Consider the following 16,782-nt stretch of genomic DNA (forward strand, 5'->3'; position numbering starts at 1 on the left):
ACCAAACCCATAGAAGATTTCCCCCCTATCTCTTGAATCTTCCAGAGATATCCCCCACTTTTTTATTCTATCACTACTGGAGAGTCAGTATTTGCAGCCAGCCAGCCAGTGACTCTCACAGGGTGTATTTCTGACTTCTTCTTTCCCTGTCTGTCTTCTAACCCCTAATCATATTTCCACCTGGATGCATCATTTTTACTCCCAATATGCTGTAGAGAGAAGGAGTCAGGATGATGTCCTCCCGTGAATAGTACTCAGTAACAAACCAATTGCATTTTGGTTGGGCAATGCCCCTACCCACCCTTCAAATCCCTTCCACCATGCATTTCTGTTTCCCTTTTTGTTTGTTGGATTGTTCTGCTGCTCCTTCTCCTCACCCCACCACCCTTGGATCATAATGTAAAATTCTTTTACCATGTCAAGAAATTATTAAAAATACAGGTACTTCCCTAAACACCGGCCAGGGGGCTGGCAAAGGCGGCCCCGGTTCTCCAATCACTGTCAGCGGCAGGCGGCTTCTTCCGTCCTTCCCCGAAATTAACCGCCATCTTTTTTGGCAGTTAATTTGCATATTGCCCTGATTAGCCCATGGGAAGCATAGCAAAGGTACAATCAATTACCATGTTTGTCTATTATTAGATAGGACTAGAGGCCTGGTGCATGAATTCATGCATGGGTGGGGTCCTTCGGCCTGGCCAGCAATTGGGACCATCTTGCTCAGTTCCAGTCGGGGCCAATCGGGACCAATCGGGGCTGCCTGGCCAGGTGGAGGGACCGTGGGAGTTGGCCAGCCACGGGAGGTTGGCTGTGGGAGCGCACTGACAACCAGGGGGCAACTCCTGTGTTGAGCATCTGCCCCCTGGTGATCATTGCACATCATAGCAATTGGTCGTTCTGGTCATTCCACCATAATGTTTGCCTAGGCCTGTGGTTGGCAAACTGCGGCTCACGAGCCATGTGCGACTCTTTGGCCCCTTGAGTGTGGCTCTTCCTAAGCCTTCGGAGTACCCTAATTAAGTTAATAACAGTGCACCTACCTATATAGTTTAAGTTTTAAAAATTTGGCTCTCAAAAGAAATTCCAAGCGTTGTACTGTTGATCTTTGGCTCTGTTGACTAATGAGTTTGCCAAACACTGGCCTAGGCTTTTGTTATATAAATAGGCATTACCTATGGACACAGACAATAGGGTGGCGAAGGCCTGGAGCAAGGCAGGAACCAGGTGGAGGGGCAATGGGGGGGAAAGAGGATATCTGTAATACTCTCAACAATAAAGATATTTTTTAAAGATACATAATTAAGAAAACAAAGCTAGAAGAAAAGAATCTCTAACACAAGCTACAGAAACAGTAGCTTCATCTCTATATCAGCATGAAAGGGTTTAGAACGGCTTGAGCACCTGTGACCCCTGGAATCTTTGTGAGCAGCACCTGTCATTTTTTAGTGACTGTGGCCCTGATTTGGGAACAGTTAGAGAGTTTAAGGTACTGTTTTGTCGTAAAAGAGCTAAGGATGAGATTTAAGTTCCTATTTCTCTTTACTGTACAACCTCAGGTGCGTTACCTTTTGGAGTGGACAGAGGAGGACCTGGAGGATGTGGAGGATGCTGTCAGTGCTGCAGATCTTGAATTTTGTCACCCCTTGTGCCAATGCCCAAAATGTGCTCCAGCTCAAAAGGTTTGGCGTTGCTTCTGTTGATGAGGGTGGTGATAGAAGGGAACATTCTTCTTTGTCCCCTTGAAAACGATGTCTGCTTCTCAGCCAGCTAATTTCTGAGTGGCTGGTAGTGGGTATCCCTGAGATGTGGTGGGTGGGGTTAGCTAGCTCAGGGCGGAGAGAAGATGGCACCAGTACAGGATCTGGCTTGGGCTGCCTGCTTCCTGAACAGGCAGGTCAGTGAGCAGGGACATCCACATGTACTCTCTGGGCCCCTGAGTCATAGGCAAGAGTTTAGAAATAGACACGCCTGAGGGTCTCTGTCCATGTGGCCGCATTCCCCCTGGGGAGGCTGCACTTGAGGCCCATTGCCACTACCATTGCTCACGTTGGTACTTCCTCTGTGGCAGACACGTCCCTGTACAATCCAGCTTCCCCTGATGGTAACAGCTTGCAAAACCATAGACACATACAATCCTTCAATTTATTGAGATATCCCATTTACCTGTGCTTGTGTGTGTGTGTGTGTGTGTGTGTGTGTGTTTAGTTCTATCCAGTGCTTTTATCACATATGTGGCTTTGTGTACCCACCACCACATTCAAGGTACAGAATAGTTCACTCACCAGGAGAAGAATCACTCACGTTGCCCTTTTACGACAACACCCACCTCTCTCTGTCACGCCCACCCCACCACCCACTAATCTGTTCTCCACTTCAAAAATGTTACATATGTAATCATACAGCACGTAACCTTTGAGGATTGGCTTTGTTCTCTAGCATGATTCCAGGTTGTTGCATGTAGTTAACAGTTTATTTCTTTATTGTTGAGCAGTATTTCATGGTTGTATGTGCCAGTTGGTGTAACCACTCTCCTACTGAAGGACATGTTGCTTGTTTCTAGATGTGGGAAATTACAAATAAAGCTGCTATGTACATTTGTGTACAAGTTTTTGTAAGAACATAACATAGGTAAATTTCTCTAAGGTAAATGCCCAAGAGTACAATTGCTGACTCATGTGATAATTACATGTTAATCCTATGGTTAGTTTTGTGAAGAACTGACAGACTTTCCCAGGCTGGTTGTACATTTTACATTCCCACCAGCAATCTCTGAGTGGTGCAATTTCTCTGCATCCTCACCAGCTTGTGTTGTCACTATTGGTTATTTTAGCCGTTCGAATAGCGTGTAGCACTGTCTCATTGGGTTGCAGTGCGCTTTCCCTGCTGGGTGATGACATTGAACCTCTTTTCCTGTGCTTATTTGCCATCTGTATCTATTCTTCAGTGAAATGTCTGTTCATTTCCTTTGCCTACTTTGTTACTCGTTTCGTTCTTTAAAAAAAATGTTTTTATTGATTCTACAGAGAGAAAAGGGGAGAGAGAGACATCAATTTGTTGTTCTACCTATTTATGTATTCACTGGTTGATTTTTTTCAAATATATTTTTATTGATTTCAGAGAGGAAGGGAGAGGGAAAAAGAGAGAGAAATATCAATGGTGAGAGAATCATTGATTGGCTGCCTCCTGAACGCCCCCTACTAGGGATCAAGCCTACAACTTGGGCATGTGCCCTTGACTGGAATCGAACCCAGGATTCTTCAGTCCACAGGCCAACGCTCTAACCCAGCCGTGGGCAAACTACGGCCTGCAGGCCAGATCCGGCCCGTTTGAAATGAATAAAACTATTGAAAAAAAAGACCGTACCCTTTTATGTAATGATGTTTACTTTGAATTTATATTAGTACACACAAACACTCCATCCATGCTTTTGTTCCGGCCCTCCGGTCCAGTTTAAGAACCCATTGTGGCCCTCCAGTCAAAAAGCTTGCCCACCCCTGCTCTAACCACTAAGCCAAACCAGCTAGGGCTTATTGATTGATTCTTGTATGTACCCTGTCCAGGGATCAAACCCACAGCCTTGGCATATCAGGACGACACTCTAACCAACTGAGCTACTGGGCCGGGCTGTTGTATGTGTGTGTGGTGTTGTGTGGTTTTTTTTTACTGTTGAGTTTTCAGAGTTCTTTATTTAGTCTGGATTCCAGCTCTTTGTCAGATATGTGGTTTGCAAATATTTTCTTTCGGTCTATACTTTGCCTGTAGCTTCTTCACATCGGTTTTCACAGAGCAGGTTTCTAATTTAGAAGTCCAGTTTATCAGTTTTTCCTTTTATGGATTGTGCTTTTGTGGTTAAATGTAAGAACACTGTGCTTAGCCCTAGATTTCAAAGATTCTCTCCTTTTGTTTTTCCTAAAAGTTTTATAATATTACATTTAACAGTTAAGTCGCTGATCCAGTTAAATTTTGTACAGGGTGTGAGATTTAGGTTGCAGTTTATTTTTTGCCTGCAGATGTCCACTTGCTCCCGCACCATTTGTTGAAAGGCCATCCTTCCTCCACCAACTTGCTTTTTGGACCTCAGTGGACTATGTATGGTGTGGGTCCATCCCTGAGCTCGCTATTCTGTCCCACTGATCTGTGGGAGCCACACAGGGCCAAACCGTCTTGATTATTGCAACTGATAGTAAGACATAATATTGAGTAGCGTGATTCTCCCTAATTTATTCTTCTTTGCCAGGATTGTTTTAGCTATTCTAGGGCCTGTGCCTTTTCCTATAAACTATAAGCTTGTCTATGTCTACAAAAAAACCTTGCTAGAATTTTTATAGGAATTGCATTAAAACTGTAGATCAATTTGAAGAGAAATAGCATCTTTACTATGTTGAGTCTTCATGAATATGGTATATCTCTACTATATTTAGGCCTTCTTTGATTTCTTCATCAACAGTTTGTGATTTTCAGCATAACAGATCCTGTCCATTTTGTTAAATGTATACCTAAGTATTTTCTTTTGTGTAATTGTAAATAGCATCATGTACATAGTATGCACTCGTGTGCTAGCTCTCTAACTCAAGGTGTGTTCATACTAAGAAAATTAATTTGACTTAACAAAATAGATATAGTGGTGTTATACTTCGTATTGTAAGAGTATACTACCTATTTAAAAAGCTTTACCATGGGTTTCTCTAACCTAAGAATACTGAAATGACTATGTTTTTCATTCACGAGTAGCTTTTCAGTGGCAGGTTAATGTGTACATTAGACTGTGCAGCTTTTGTTCTGTTCCCATGGTGCCGGATGTGTCCAGTCTAAAAACGTGTTCCCCCTAGATGGGTGGCTATGAAAAAAATAGGGATAAAAAAGGCAACTGATGTTTCAAAAGATATGAAGTAGCAAAACCCCCAGGTCCAGTCAGTGAGTCTTTGCAGCTAGAAGCAGTTATTCCATCTCTCTTCTTCACCTCAGTTCATTAGCTGTAACAAGATGCTTAAAACACATTATAATATCTGTTGAATTTATTGGATTAAAGCCTTATGTTGGCCCTGACCAGTGTGGCTCAATTGGTTGGAGCGTCATCCTATGTACCAAAGTGTCTTGGGTTCAATTATTGGTCAGGGTCCATACCCAGGTTACGGGTTTGATCCCTGGTCTGGGTGCTAGGGGAAGCAACTGATTGATGTATTTCTCTCTCCCTCCCTCTCCTTTCCCCTCTCTCTAAAATCAATTAAAAAAACCAACAGACCCCCCAAAAGCCTTATGTTCCCTGTTCATTTAAAAACTCTTATCTTTTCCTCTTTTTGTAAGTTCCTTAAAAAGCACAAAAATTGCTTCATGTCTGTATTTAAATTAAAACTTCCCCCCAACCCCATTCTCTTCTATCCCACTGGTGTATATAGAGTTTTTAAAAACTCTTTATTGAAGTATAACTTACATCCTATAAAGTACAACAAGTCCTCAAATAATATCCTATATAATAAAGAGGTAATATGCAAAGTTACCATCACACCCTCACACAAAAGATGGCCGCCCCATGTGGTCACAAGATGGCCACCACAAGATGGCCAGCAGGGGAGAGCAGTTGTGGGAGATCAGGCCAGCAAGGGAGGGCAGTTCGGGGGGACCAGGCCTGCAGGAGAAGGCAGTTGGGGGCGACTGGGCTGGCAGGGGAGGGCAGTTGGGGGCCAGTGGCCAGCAGGGGAGCAGTTAGGGAGTGATCAGGCTAGCAGGCAGAAGCCATTAGGGGCAATCAGGCAGGCAGGCGAGCAGTTGGGAGCCAGCAGTCCCGGATTATGAGAGGGATGGCCCAGATTGGAGAGGCAGGCTAGGCTGAGGGACACACCCACCCCCAACAGGGCACAAATTTCGTGCACCAGGTCTCTAGTCTATAATAATAAAAGGGTAATATGCTAATTAGACCTGACAGCTGAATGATCTTCTGGACGTCCAGACATCCTTCCTGACAAAGCTGGGGCCCGAGGGAAGCTAGCCAGGGTCCCGGGTCCCAGGTACCTGCGGGCGGCCCGGGGGAAGCCAGCCTGGGTCCCGGATGCCTGCCAGCAGCTGAAGGAGGGAAACCCAGGTCCTGGATGCCAGAGGGAAGCCAGTGCTGGTAGCCAGGGGAAGGCAGGCCTACTCATGCATGAATTTTCATGCATCGGGCCTCTAGTTTCAATATAATGCTGATGAGATGCTACAGGAACTTAACTCTTTATATCAATTAGCCAATAGTAAAATTGGTTTTGTTATGTGTCATTTTGCTTAAAGTCACAGAGCCTATCGATGTTAAGTGAGGACTTACTATATATCCATGTAAAGAATACAGTTTGGTGAGTTCCTACAGATGTATGCACCCATGAAGCCATCACCACAATCAAAATACAGAGCATCCACATCACCACCAGAGTTCCTCATGCCGTGTGCAGCTCTGCTCTTCCTCCCTGTCCCCAGCATGGATAATTTGTCAGATGTACCATTGATCTGCTTTCTGTCATTACAAACTCATCAGCATTTTCTAGAATTGTGCATGAATGGAACTGTACAGTACACACCCTTTTGAGTCTGGCTTTCTTTGCTCAGCAGAATGTTTTTGAGATCCATGCTGCATTACTAGCCCATTTCTTTTTATTGCTGGGTAGCATTTTGTTGAATATACCATAATTTGTTTATTTAATCACCTGTATACATGTAATGTTTTTATTGATGTTTTAGAGAAATGGAAAGGGAGAGAGATAGAAACATCAGATGAGAGAAGCATCGATTGGCTGCCTCCTGCATGCCCCCTAGTGGGAATCAAGCCCACAAACCTGGCATGTTCCCTGACCAGGAATCAACCAGTGACCTGGTGCATGGGACAATGCTCAATCCACTGAGCCACACCGCCTGGGTAGTAGTTGCCTGTTTTTGGCTTGGTGAATAAAACTGTGAATGTTTATGTACAAGTCTTTGTATAAAAATGTTTACATGACTAAATACCTAGGAGTATAATTGCTGGGTCATAGATTTAAGTGTATGTTGAACTTTATAAGAAACAGCCAGTTTTCCATAGTAATTATAGCATTTTCCATTCCAACCAGTAGCGTGTTAGAATTCTAGTTGCCCCACATTCTTGTCAGCACTTGGTATTTTGATTTTTTAACTTTAGCCATCATCCTACAGTTAAGTGTGCAGGAGTATTTCATTGTTTCCCACCTACTTAATTTTTTTTTTTCAGAGAGGAAGGGAGAGGCAGAGAGAGGAACATCAATGATGAGAGAGAATCACTGATCGGCTGCCTCCTGAATGCACCACACTGGGGATTGAGCCTGCAACCCAGGCATGTGCCCTGACCTAGAATTGAACTGTGACCTCCTGGTTCATAGGTTGATGCTCAACCACTGAGCCATGCCAGCTGGGCAGACAATGATATTTTTAATCATCAGAAAGTGAACGAGTTTACTTTCTGATAACTAAACCAGTTTTAATCCTTACCAGTCACAGAAAATAGTGACTAATTAATTCTATCAAAATAAATGATTCAGCATTACTATTTGTTTGTTTTTAGTTATATGGTTTATAAATCAGGGAGGGTTTTTTTTACCCTTTTAGGTATTGATTTACTATTCTACATCCACATGATTTATTTTAAAACCACTGTGAATAATAAGTTAGTTTCATGATAAAAATGAAGGTGAACTATAGCAGACAATTTGATGAGGTTTGACAAGTTAATTCAAGGTCTTATAACCTCCAGCAGCACAGTGAAGATACAGACTATGTCTAGCACCCCAAAAACATCCTCTCCTGTCCCTCTGTAGTTATCCCCCTTCCCTGCCCCATTTCAACAATCAACCATCTGTTTTTTGACCCTTTGGTTCTGTCCTTCCTGATTTTGACTTGCATTTCCCTGATAACTAAAGATGTTATTTTATGTGCTTATTGGCTGACCATTCACCTTTTCAAATCTTTTGCTATTAAAAGTTAGCCCAGGTGGTGTTGCTCAGTGGTTTAGGGTCGACCTATGAACCAGGAAGTCACTGTTTGATTCTCGGTCAGGGCACATACCCGAGTTGCAAGCTCGATCCCCAGTGTGGGATGTGCAGGAGGCAGTCAATCAGTGATTCTCTGTCATCATTGATGCTTCTATCTCTCTCCCTCCCCCTTCCTTTCTAAAATCAATAAAAGAGTATTTTTTAAAAAATAAAAATAGCCCAACTGGTGTAGCTCAGTGGTTGAGCATCGACCTATGAACCAGGAGGTCAGCGTTCAATTCCCGGTCAGGGCATATCCCTGGGTTATGGGCTCAATCCCCATTATGGGGTGTGCAGGAGGCAGCCAATCAGTGATTCTCATCATTGGTGTTTTTATTTCTCTCTCCCTCTCCCTTCCTCTCTGAAGTCAATAAAAATATATTTTTTAAAATAATAATAAAAATTAGATTATGTTATTGAGTTGTAAGGGTTTGGTTTTTGTTTTTTAATTCTGCTTGGCCCTTTTTCAGGTATACATATCACAAACATTTTCTCTTATTTGGTGATTTGGGGTTTTTTTGAGAATTTTCATAAGAGTTTATTTGAGCCAACTGGCAACCTAAGCTGGAGAGTAAGATCTCAAATTTTCATGCCTTTTGATTTTCTTTTTTGTCAATATTTCATTAGAATGTAATTCTTCATAATTTATTAATATAATGTATAAAATATTTCACATAATGAGCAGTTAACTATTTACAAATATTCCATTCTCTCAGAAATTATGGGAGCTAGTTTAACCGAGTTCAGTAAAGATGAAAATTAAGCTCAGGAAAAAATGATGCTGATTCCTTTGTGAAGTTTTCCTCCCTTTAGCCTAATTCGTCTCAGTGTGTCCACACATCTCTAGAGACAGTGAGTTTTAGAGGTCTGCTTGGACCCTGGAGTTGAACAGGGTTTGAATATTAGATCTTCCATTCACACACTTCTTTACTTTGGACAAGTTACTTAACATGTCAGGTCCAGTTTCTTTATCTTCTTGTGAGTTCCAGTAGACATTTAAGAGGCTTTTAAAATGTATTTCACGTGGCATTTTTGTAACAAGAGGGTTTTCAAGTTGTCTATTCCATAAAATTGCCACAATCAGATGCTCTCTGTTTGGTCTCTTCATCATATGAATGTATTGGCTGTAACTTTTTAATCTGATGAAATCAACCTTCATAGGGACAAATCTATCTGAATTTCGGCTGATGTCCTTAAGGTTCTACAAGATCAGCACAGAACCTGTAACCTTTTAAAGCACACACAGAACCAAATGTCACAGTATCCTGTGTCTTTTTTATAATATCCTTGTCAGCTGCTCAGTTCTGTCCACAATGATGCCATGAGGCATGAGGACATACTCCCATCTCCATAATAGTACTGCGGGCGTGTGAGGAAGTTCAAGGCACACCATGGCCAGTCGACCACAGTCACTATGCCTTGCCCATAATCTGGTGCTTCCTCACTGCTCGTGGCCAAGTTTCTACCAGGGAAAGCGGGAAGGTTCATTTTCTTAATTGTCTCTTTCAGCCGAGGCCGGTTTGGCTCGGTGGATAGAGCGTCGGCCTGCGGACTGAAGGGTCCCAGGTTCGATTCCGGTCAAAGGCATGTACCTGGGTTGCGGGCACATCCCCAGTGGGAGATGTGCGGGAGGCAGCTGATCGATGTCTCTCTCTCATCGATGTTTCTAACTCTCTATCTCTCTCCCTCTCTGTAAAAAATCAATAAAATATATTTTAAAAAAAATTGTCTCTTTCAGAGAGCATAGATTTACAATTTCTAAACCTAGTTTATCGAGGTTTTCTTGTTTGTTTTTGCTTTTTGTCTTATCTAAGAAATCATTGCTTATCCCAACGTTGGAAAGATTTTCTTCTGTGTTCTCTTCAAGTTTTATAGTTGTAGCGTTTACATTTAGATCTGTGATGCATTTTAACTTTTGTGTTTGGTGTAAGATAAGGATTGACAGGCAGTTCTTCCACATGGATACCCAGTTGTTCCAGCGTCATCTGTTAAGCAGACTTCTTCTTCCATTGGCATAATAAGGTACTATTTTAGGGGTTGCTTTCTTGAAAAATAGAAGTTAATCCTTTGACTCTCATATCTTTTTTAAGTAGTTAGGATGGCCCTCGCTGGTCACTCAGTGGTTAGAACGTCGCCTCATGGACTGAAGGGTCGCAGGATTGACTTTGGTCAAGGGCACATACCTTGGTTGTAGGCTTGATCTGGGGCACGTGCAGGAGGCAACCAGTCAATGTGTCTCACATCGATGTTTCTCTGTGTCTCTCCCGCTTCCTTCCACTCTAAAAATCAATGGGAAAATATCCCCAGGTGAGGATTCACAAAACATAAATAAATGAAGTAGTGGGGATTCACCTGTGGGTAACCTGGTTCTGGATGCCACCGTGACCTTGAATTTGCTGAGGGGCTGTGAGGGGCAGATGGCTTTGGTTTCTTAAATACGAATGACATTCTGTTTGTGTCTTCCACACCTGTAGAAGCTGGCAAAGGTTCCTGCCAGTGGGCTTGGTGTGAATGTGACCCACCAGGATGGCTCCTCCCCACTGCACGTTGCTGCCCTGCATGGTCGGGCGGACCTCATCCCCCTCCTTTTGAAGCATGGTGCCAATGTGGCTGCCAGAAACGCCAACCAAGCTGTCCCACTCCACCTGGCCTGCCAACAAGGCCACTTTCAGGTACAGATTGTCTCGGGCAGAGTGTTAGGGTGTTTGCTTGTGCTTAGAACAGGGGTGGGAACCTTTTTTCTGCCACGGACCATTTGGATGTTTACAACATCATTCACGGGCCATCCAAATTTGTCAATTTAAAAATTAGCCTGCTGTATTGGTCAAACATTTTAATAACTCACCCTTAAAGCCTGGGCAAGGCCAGACCAAATGATTTTACAGGCCTTCCACAGCCCTTGGGCCAGACGTCCCCACCCTTGGCTTAGAACCTCACTTGGGAATGCTCCTAGGGACAGGGGTTTGACATGTGCCCCAAAGGACCCGCACCCTTCCTTCCTCCCAGCCTGAGATTCTGAGGTGCACATGGATGGACCACTAGCAACAGAACACAGAGTCTGATGCTCCTGGGTGGAGCCAGCCCCTTCCCATTGCCCTCCCAGCATTCTGGCCTGACCCCAGCCCCAGCTCTCTGGTGCTTGGGTGTTGGTCCTCCAAGGTTCCTGCTGCATGTTAGCGTCTTGACGTTCCCACAGCGCTTGGTTAGTGCTAAACAGCTCAGCACTTTATAAAGTAGAGTACAGCCCTGGCCGGCGTTCTCAGGGTTAGAGCATCAGCCTGCACACTGAAGGGTTGAGGGTTCGATTCCCAGTCAAGGGCTCTTACCTGGGTTGCGGATTCAATCCCCGGCCCTGGCAGGGGGCATGCAGGAGGCAACCAATCAATGTGTCTCTCACGTAGCTGTTTCTCTCACTTGTTCACTCTCTCTCCATCCTTCCCCTTTCCCTCTCTCCCTCCCTTTCACTGTCTCTAAAAGTCAGTGGAAAAAATACCCTCTGATGAGAATTAACAACAAATAATAATAGCCTGGCTGGTGTGGCTCAGTGGCTGAATGTCATCCCATGCACCAAGAGGTCACCGGTGCTATTCCTGGTCAGGGCACATGCCTGGGCTATGGGCTCAATCCCCAGGGATGGGGGTGCGCAGGAGACAGCTCATCAATGTTTCTCTCTTGTTGATGTTTCTATCTCTCTCCCTCTCCTTTCTTCTCTCTCTAAAATCAATAAATGAATAAATGAAATTTTAAAATTATAGTAAGTAGAATACAGCCCTCTAGAGGAGGGCCAAGAGATGACTGTGAGATGACTTACTTTTTTAAAGTCCCATTTTTTGTCTTGAAAAATATATTATTTCATTTTCCCTTATTCTAATGTAAGCATTTTAAAGTCAGGAACCATATTTCAGGTCTCCCACCTCTCTCCTAACATCTCACATAGTGGTTCAAGCATCAGCTTCCTCACCTGTAAAATTGGAGTAATAATTCCAGTTCTTTGTGGGGTAGATCAAAGGATTAAATGAAGAAACAAGTGCCTGGCACACAGTCAACCCTCAGCAGATGTTAATTTCCCCCTCCCTCCCCCCCTTTCAGCTGGTCTGTTTTCTCCCGGTATAAAGAACCTGCGGGGTAAACTTAGAGAAAAGTAGATAAACTTAAAGAAGAGTCAAAAGAATATCAAGCCACAGGATTTCTCCCGGACAATTTTTAATTAAAAATTGTTCTTCTCTGGGCTAGGTGGTGAAGTATCTATTAGATTCCAATGCAAAGCCCAATAAAAAGGATGTAAGTGGAAACACACCCCTCATGTACGCCTGTTCCAGTGGCCACCATGAAGTTGCAGCACTGTTGCTACAGGTAAGGGCCCCACAACCCAGGAGCTGCTGGCACTGGTCAGTGATGGCATCTCGTCACTTGGTGAGACCCTGGCCACGCACTGCAGATGGGCAGAGCTTGCCCTTTGCTTTAAGCTGCCCCTGGGAGAGAAGCTTTGCATGAAATTTCCATACAGTGGTTCTCCGGGTCTGCAGGATGCAGAGTTCAGGACACACACTGCTTTTGCTGGAGGTTTAGATCTTGCCTTCTTTACCTATAGGGTAGATTGAATTGTATTGGGTTAAGTCGAACTGTTACCTGTAGTGTGAGCTGAATGTCCTTTGTCCCTTTTTATTTTCTGGTCAAGGGCACGTACCTCAGTTGCAGGCTCTACCACTGAGCCGAGTGTGGGAGGCAATCAATCAGTGTGTCTTGTCTCGCTCACATCAGTGTTTCTTTCTCTCTCTCTCCCCCCATCTCCCTTCCACTCTATCTAAAAGCAATGGGAAAATATCCTCGAATGAGGATTTAAAAAAAGAAAAAAGAAAATGTGCATAATTTAGAACAGTCTTGTTTTTTATCTTATTTTCTCTTAAGGTAGAAAGTTGTTTATTAAAACCTCAAATTTTAATGGTTGCATAACTATGGATGTACCAGAGAGTGTTTGTTTAACTGTTCCTGCTTTAGATGACTTCTATTTTTTTTCTGCCATAATGATAAATGCTGCAATGAATATCTGTGCACATAAATGTTTTTTCTCAGTATTACTTTAACCCCAACATTTTAAGAGAAATTTCAGACATACAGAAAAGTTGAAAGAATTTTATAGATTCTGCATTAATATCGTCTTCAGCATTCCTTCTGATTGTGCTGCTTCTTTCCAGCACGGGGCCTCCATTAATGCCTCTAACAATAAGGGCAACACAGCCCTGCATGAGGCTGTGATAGAGAAGCATGTCTTCGTCGTGGAGCTGCTGCTGCTACACGGAGCATCGGTTCAGCTCCTGAACAAGAGGCAGTGCACAGCTATAGACTATGCTGAGCAGGTGAGTGCGAGGGCCCCCAGCTGTCTCCCAGCTCACTTTGGATAAGCCCGTGTGTGACCCAGACCTGGAATAGCAGACCTTTGAATGGCTAGGCCTGAAGTCTGCCAGGAGCCTGCCAACATGGTGAACTTGGTCACTGGTCAGAAGGGGGCTGCTCGGGATCCAGGAGTCAGTCCTTCAGGGGTGTGTCTTCAAAGGCCTGAGTAGAGGTGCTCCTCTCACCAACCGCAGGTCTGGGCCCTAGTCTGGCTCCCTGACGAGCAGTCAGGTCCTCACAGAGAAGTAGCAAGTTTAGACAGCATTCTGGTTCCCCCTCCCTGCATTGGAAATACACCTGTGGTCTTAGCAGCACGATGGAGGAAGTTTGTTGTGTTGGTGGCTTTAAAAGTCCTTGAATTCTGCATGGAGAATTGGGGTGGCCCAGTACCACTCCCAGTGCCGCCGTGTTTACCATGGAGAAGTGGGAGAAGATAGCTCTTTACTGTTCTGCTTTCATGTTGAATCTTCATCTAGTTTCCCACTTGGGGTAGACAACTATAGGCTGTTCAGTGACACCACCAACATGTTAAAGTCATAGAAAGCCAACATACTCATAGGCTTATTAAATTAATTTTTTAAGTTTCAGACATTTCTTAACAGCATTGAAATATTTTAAATTTTTAGTTCAGCACTTTCTCAAACATTCTGATGAACGTTTCTATTGAGGGCTTCCTATGTGCTGGGCCCTGGATAGCCTCTTGATGACTCTAAATTATACATCCTGTTGTTGTCAACCCAGTTGCACAGAGCAGCGAAGTGCCCGGTCCTGAGTGCCTAGCAGAGGGCGGAGCCAGGCTCCAAGTGAGGGCTGCTCTTTCACTCATGGCCTCAGAGTTTCATCTGCAGTTGCTTCTTAGTTCTTCTGTCCAGCTATCCCAATGCCGACATTTACATCAAAGACAGGCAATTAACTGCTGAAGAAGAATAAAATATCACTGCTAACTTTCCCCTTTCAAATTACAGAATTCAAAAATAATGGAATTACTCCAGGTCGTACCGAGCTGTGTGGCCACGTTAGATGGTGCTGGCGAGACAGACCACAAGGAGCACGTTACCGTTAAGATCAGGAGAAAATGTAAGCGCTTCTGTTCTCTGTGATTCTCAGCGTGGGCTCATCTGGAAGTTCACGAGTAGCTGCTGGTTTTCATTTCATTGAAAACGTACAATGTAGTTACAATCCTGAGGGGAGATTAGGCACCAAAGAAATATATGTTCCGTCCTAATGTACCAGATATTTCTAGGCCAGTGTTCTGGTTGGTTGTGATGATAATCTTAGCATTGCCTTGAAGGGCCTCCACTCACCAACTGGAGAGGAGGAGCAACCTCTGGTAGTTTCTTTCATGTCTCGTGTTCCAAAGCCAGTCCTTTTTCTCGGCATTTCCTGAACATCAGGGTAAATGCTACCTTTAAATAAATTTTTGTTTGATGGTAATTAGAACAGCATTCGCCAAACAAATAGGGCTGAAGTATTTTCTTCCCCGCCCTTTTTTTTTTAAGTTGTTATAGTATAGATGTTTTGGGTTTTTTTAATTGCAACATGAGTTTGATGCAATAATGTGAATAAACCCACATACGTATCTGAATAATCCCAAGGCTATCTAAGGGCTGTGGCGAGGGAGTATTAGTATATTAAGGATTTATCTTTGTTTCATGGGCGTTCACAGAGTAATAAATATGTTTCTTTAAGCACATGCAGTGCTTAATTTTCAAAATGTTAAAGTAAGAAAATTGAAAGGTATCTATGCTATAATTTTTTTAAAATTCTTAAACTATTTGGAAGTTTTCACATGTTTATCCTTTTATTTGCAGGGAACTCAAAAATGTATAATCTACAAGATGAACCTTTTACAAGACAGTTTTACTTTGTCCACTCAGTCGGTCAGTTTAAGTGAGTATAAAATTTGAGTTGATGTCTGTGCTTTTGACCCTACCTTTACTGAAAACAAGCATTATGTACAGCCTGAATGGGTTATAGACAAATATGCTCTCATCAAATGCTGCCACCTTTTGGCCAACCACAGTGTTTTGCACCACTATGTCAAACATTAAATTACTTTGTTTTGGATTTCAGGGGAAGGACACCAAGGGAGATTATGGCAAGAGATAAAAGTGTCCCTAATTTCCCTGAAGAGTCTTTACATGAGGTGAGTTATTAAACACTGGGTTATAATCATATTTTTTAAAGCTTGGCTTTTTCAAAACTAATTCATGGTAAACATATTTCTCATTTCATTATTCCCCTCACTATACAAGTTAATAACAAAACGAGCTCTTTAGTGGCATGGTCAAGAGTATAGACACCATTTATTGTTATATTTAACAATGCATTTCTGAACTAAGAAAGGAAAGTGAAGAAAAAGTGGAAAATAGTTATATGCATGAAAAGACATTGCAGTTCATGGGGTGCATTACTTCGGGAAATATCTCAACTTTCACTAAGCAGATTTGCTAATATGCTAATCACTAACATAAAGAAACTTAGTTTGTATATAAATGGGTAAAAAAACTTCTCTCAATATGGGGTAAAGTTGCTCATATAGACCATTCTGCATGTGACCATCTTCCTACAGCACTATTTAGTCATTCAGTTATAAAAAGAAGCCTGCTTTACACTCTGTAGTGCTATTAGGTGACTCTTCTCATAAACATGACTTTTCTCACTGCTGCTTGCCAATGTAATATGTGGCTATTGGTGAAAATTTGAGTTTATAGCATAGGCTTGTTGAGACAAATATACAAATCTTCTCAATCTTTGCTTTAGTGAATTAGTGATTTTGTTTACATAACTAATTTTTATTTCATATTTAATCTTTCATGGTTTGGCTAATAGACCTGCTGGGTGGGAAACCAGCAACGTTTGAAATCCACTTGGGCTCAATCACGTGCTAGCTTTTCCCTTGCTAGCTATGGGACTTTAGGCAGATTGCTTCACTTTGCTGATCCTGTTTCCTCAGTTGTAGAATGTGGATAACAATAGCGCATACTTGTTAGAATTGTTAAGATTAGTGTGAAAACACGTAAAGCATTTATGCTGTTTGACACATGGAACATGTACATGTCAGACTTATCACCACAGGGATGTTAGAGTTGAAATTATGCCTGGCCCAGCCTGGTGTTGTTCAGTGGTTAGAATATCAGCCTTCACACCATTGGGTCTCGCATTTGATTCCTGGTCAAGGGCACGTACCTGGGTGCTGGTTTTCACGCCCCCAGTACAGCCCCATTGGTCAGGGCACATGCGGGGAAAGCGTGCAGGAAGCAACCAATCAATGTGTCTCCCTCACATGGATGTTTCTAGATACTCTATCTGACTCTCCCCCTCCCTTCCACTCTCTTTAAAAATCAATGGAAAAATATCCTCTGGTGAGGATTAACAGAGTCTG

The 16,782-nt window shown here is 43.0% G+C and overlaps 1 protein-coding gene and 1 pseudogene across 1 annotated transcript in view; one reads left to right on the forward strand and one right to left on the reverse strand.

The window, feature by feature from the left end:
- The window catches only part of ANKRD27 (ankyrin repeat domain 27), a 69,424-nt gene that overhangs the window by 51,506 nt on the left and 1,136 nt on the right, over positions 1–16,782 (forward strand). The window contains 7 exon segments of the mRNA XM_006762174.2: positions 1,554–1,676; positions 10,478–10,675; positions 12,237–12,356; positions 13,199–13,360; positions 14,363–14,474; positions 15,209–15,287; positions 15,471–15,543. Of these exon segments, the coding sequence (XP_006762237.1) occupies positions 1,554–1,676; positions 10,478–10,675; positions 12,237–12,356; positions 13,199–13,360; positions 14,363–14,474; positions 15,209–15,287; positions 15,471–15,543 (867 nt within the window).
- On the reverse strand, positions 8,439–9,491 carry LOC107182850 (annotated as a pseudogene).

The sequence above is a fragment of the Myotis davidii genome, unplaced genomic scaffold (genome assembly GCF_000327345.1).
Source record: "Myotis davidii unplaced genomic scaffold, ASM32734v1 scaffold77, whole genome shotgun sequence".
NCBI classification, from domain to species: Eukaryota; Metazoa; Chordata; class Mammalia; order Chiroptera; family Vespertilionidae; genus Myotis; species Myotis davidii.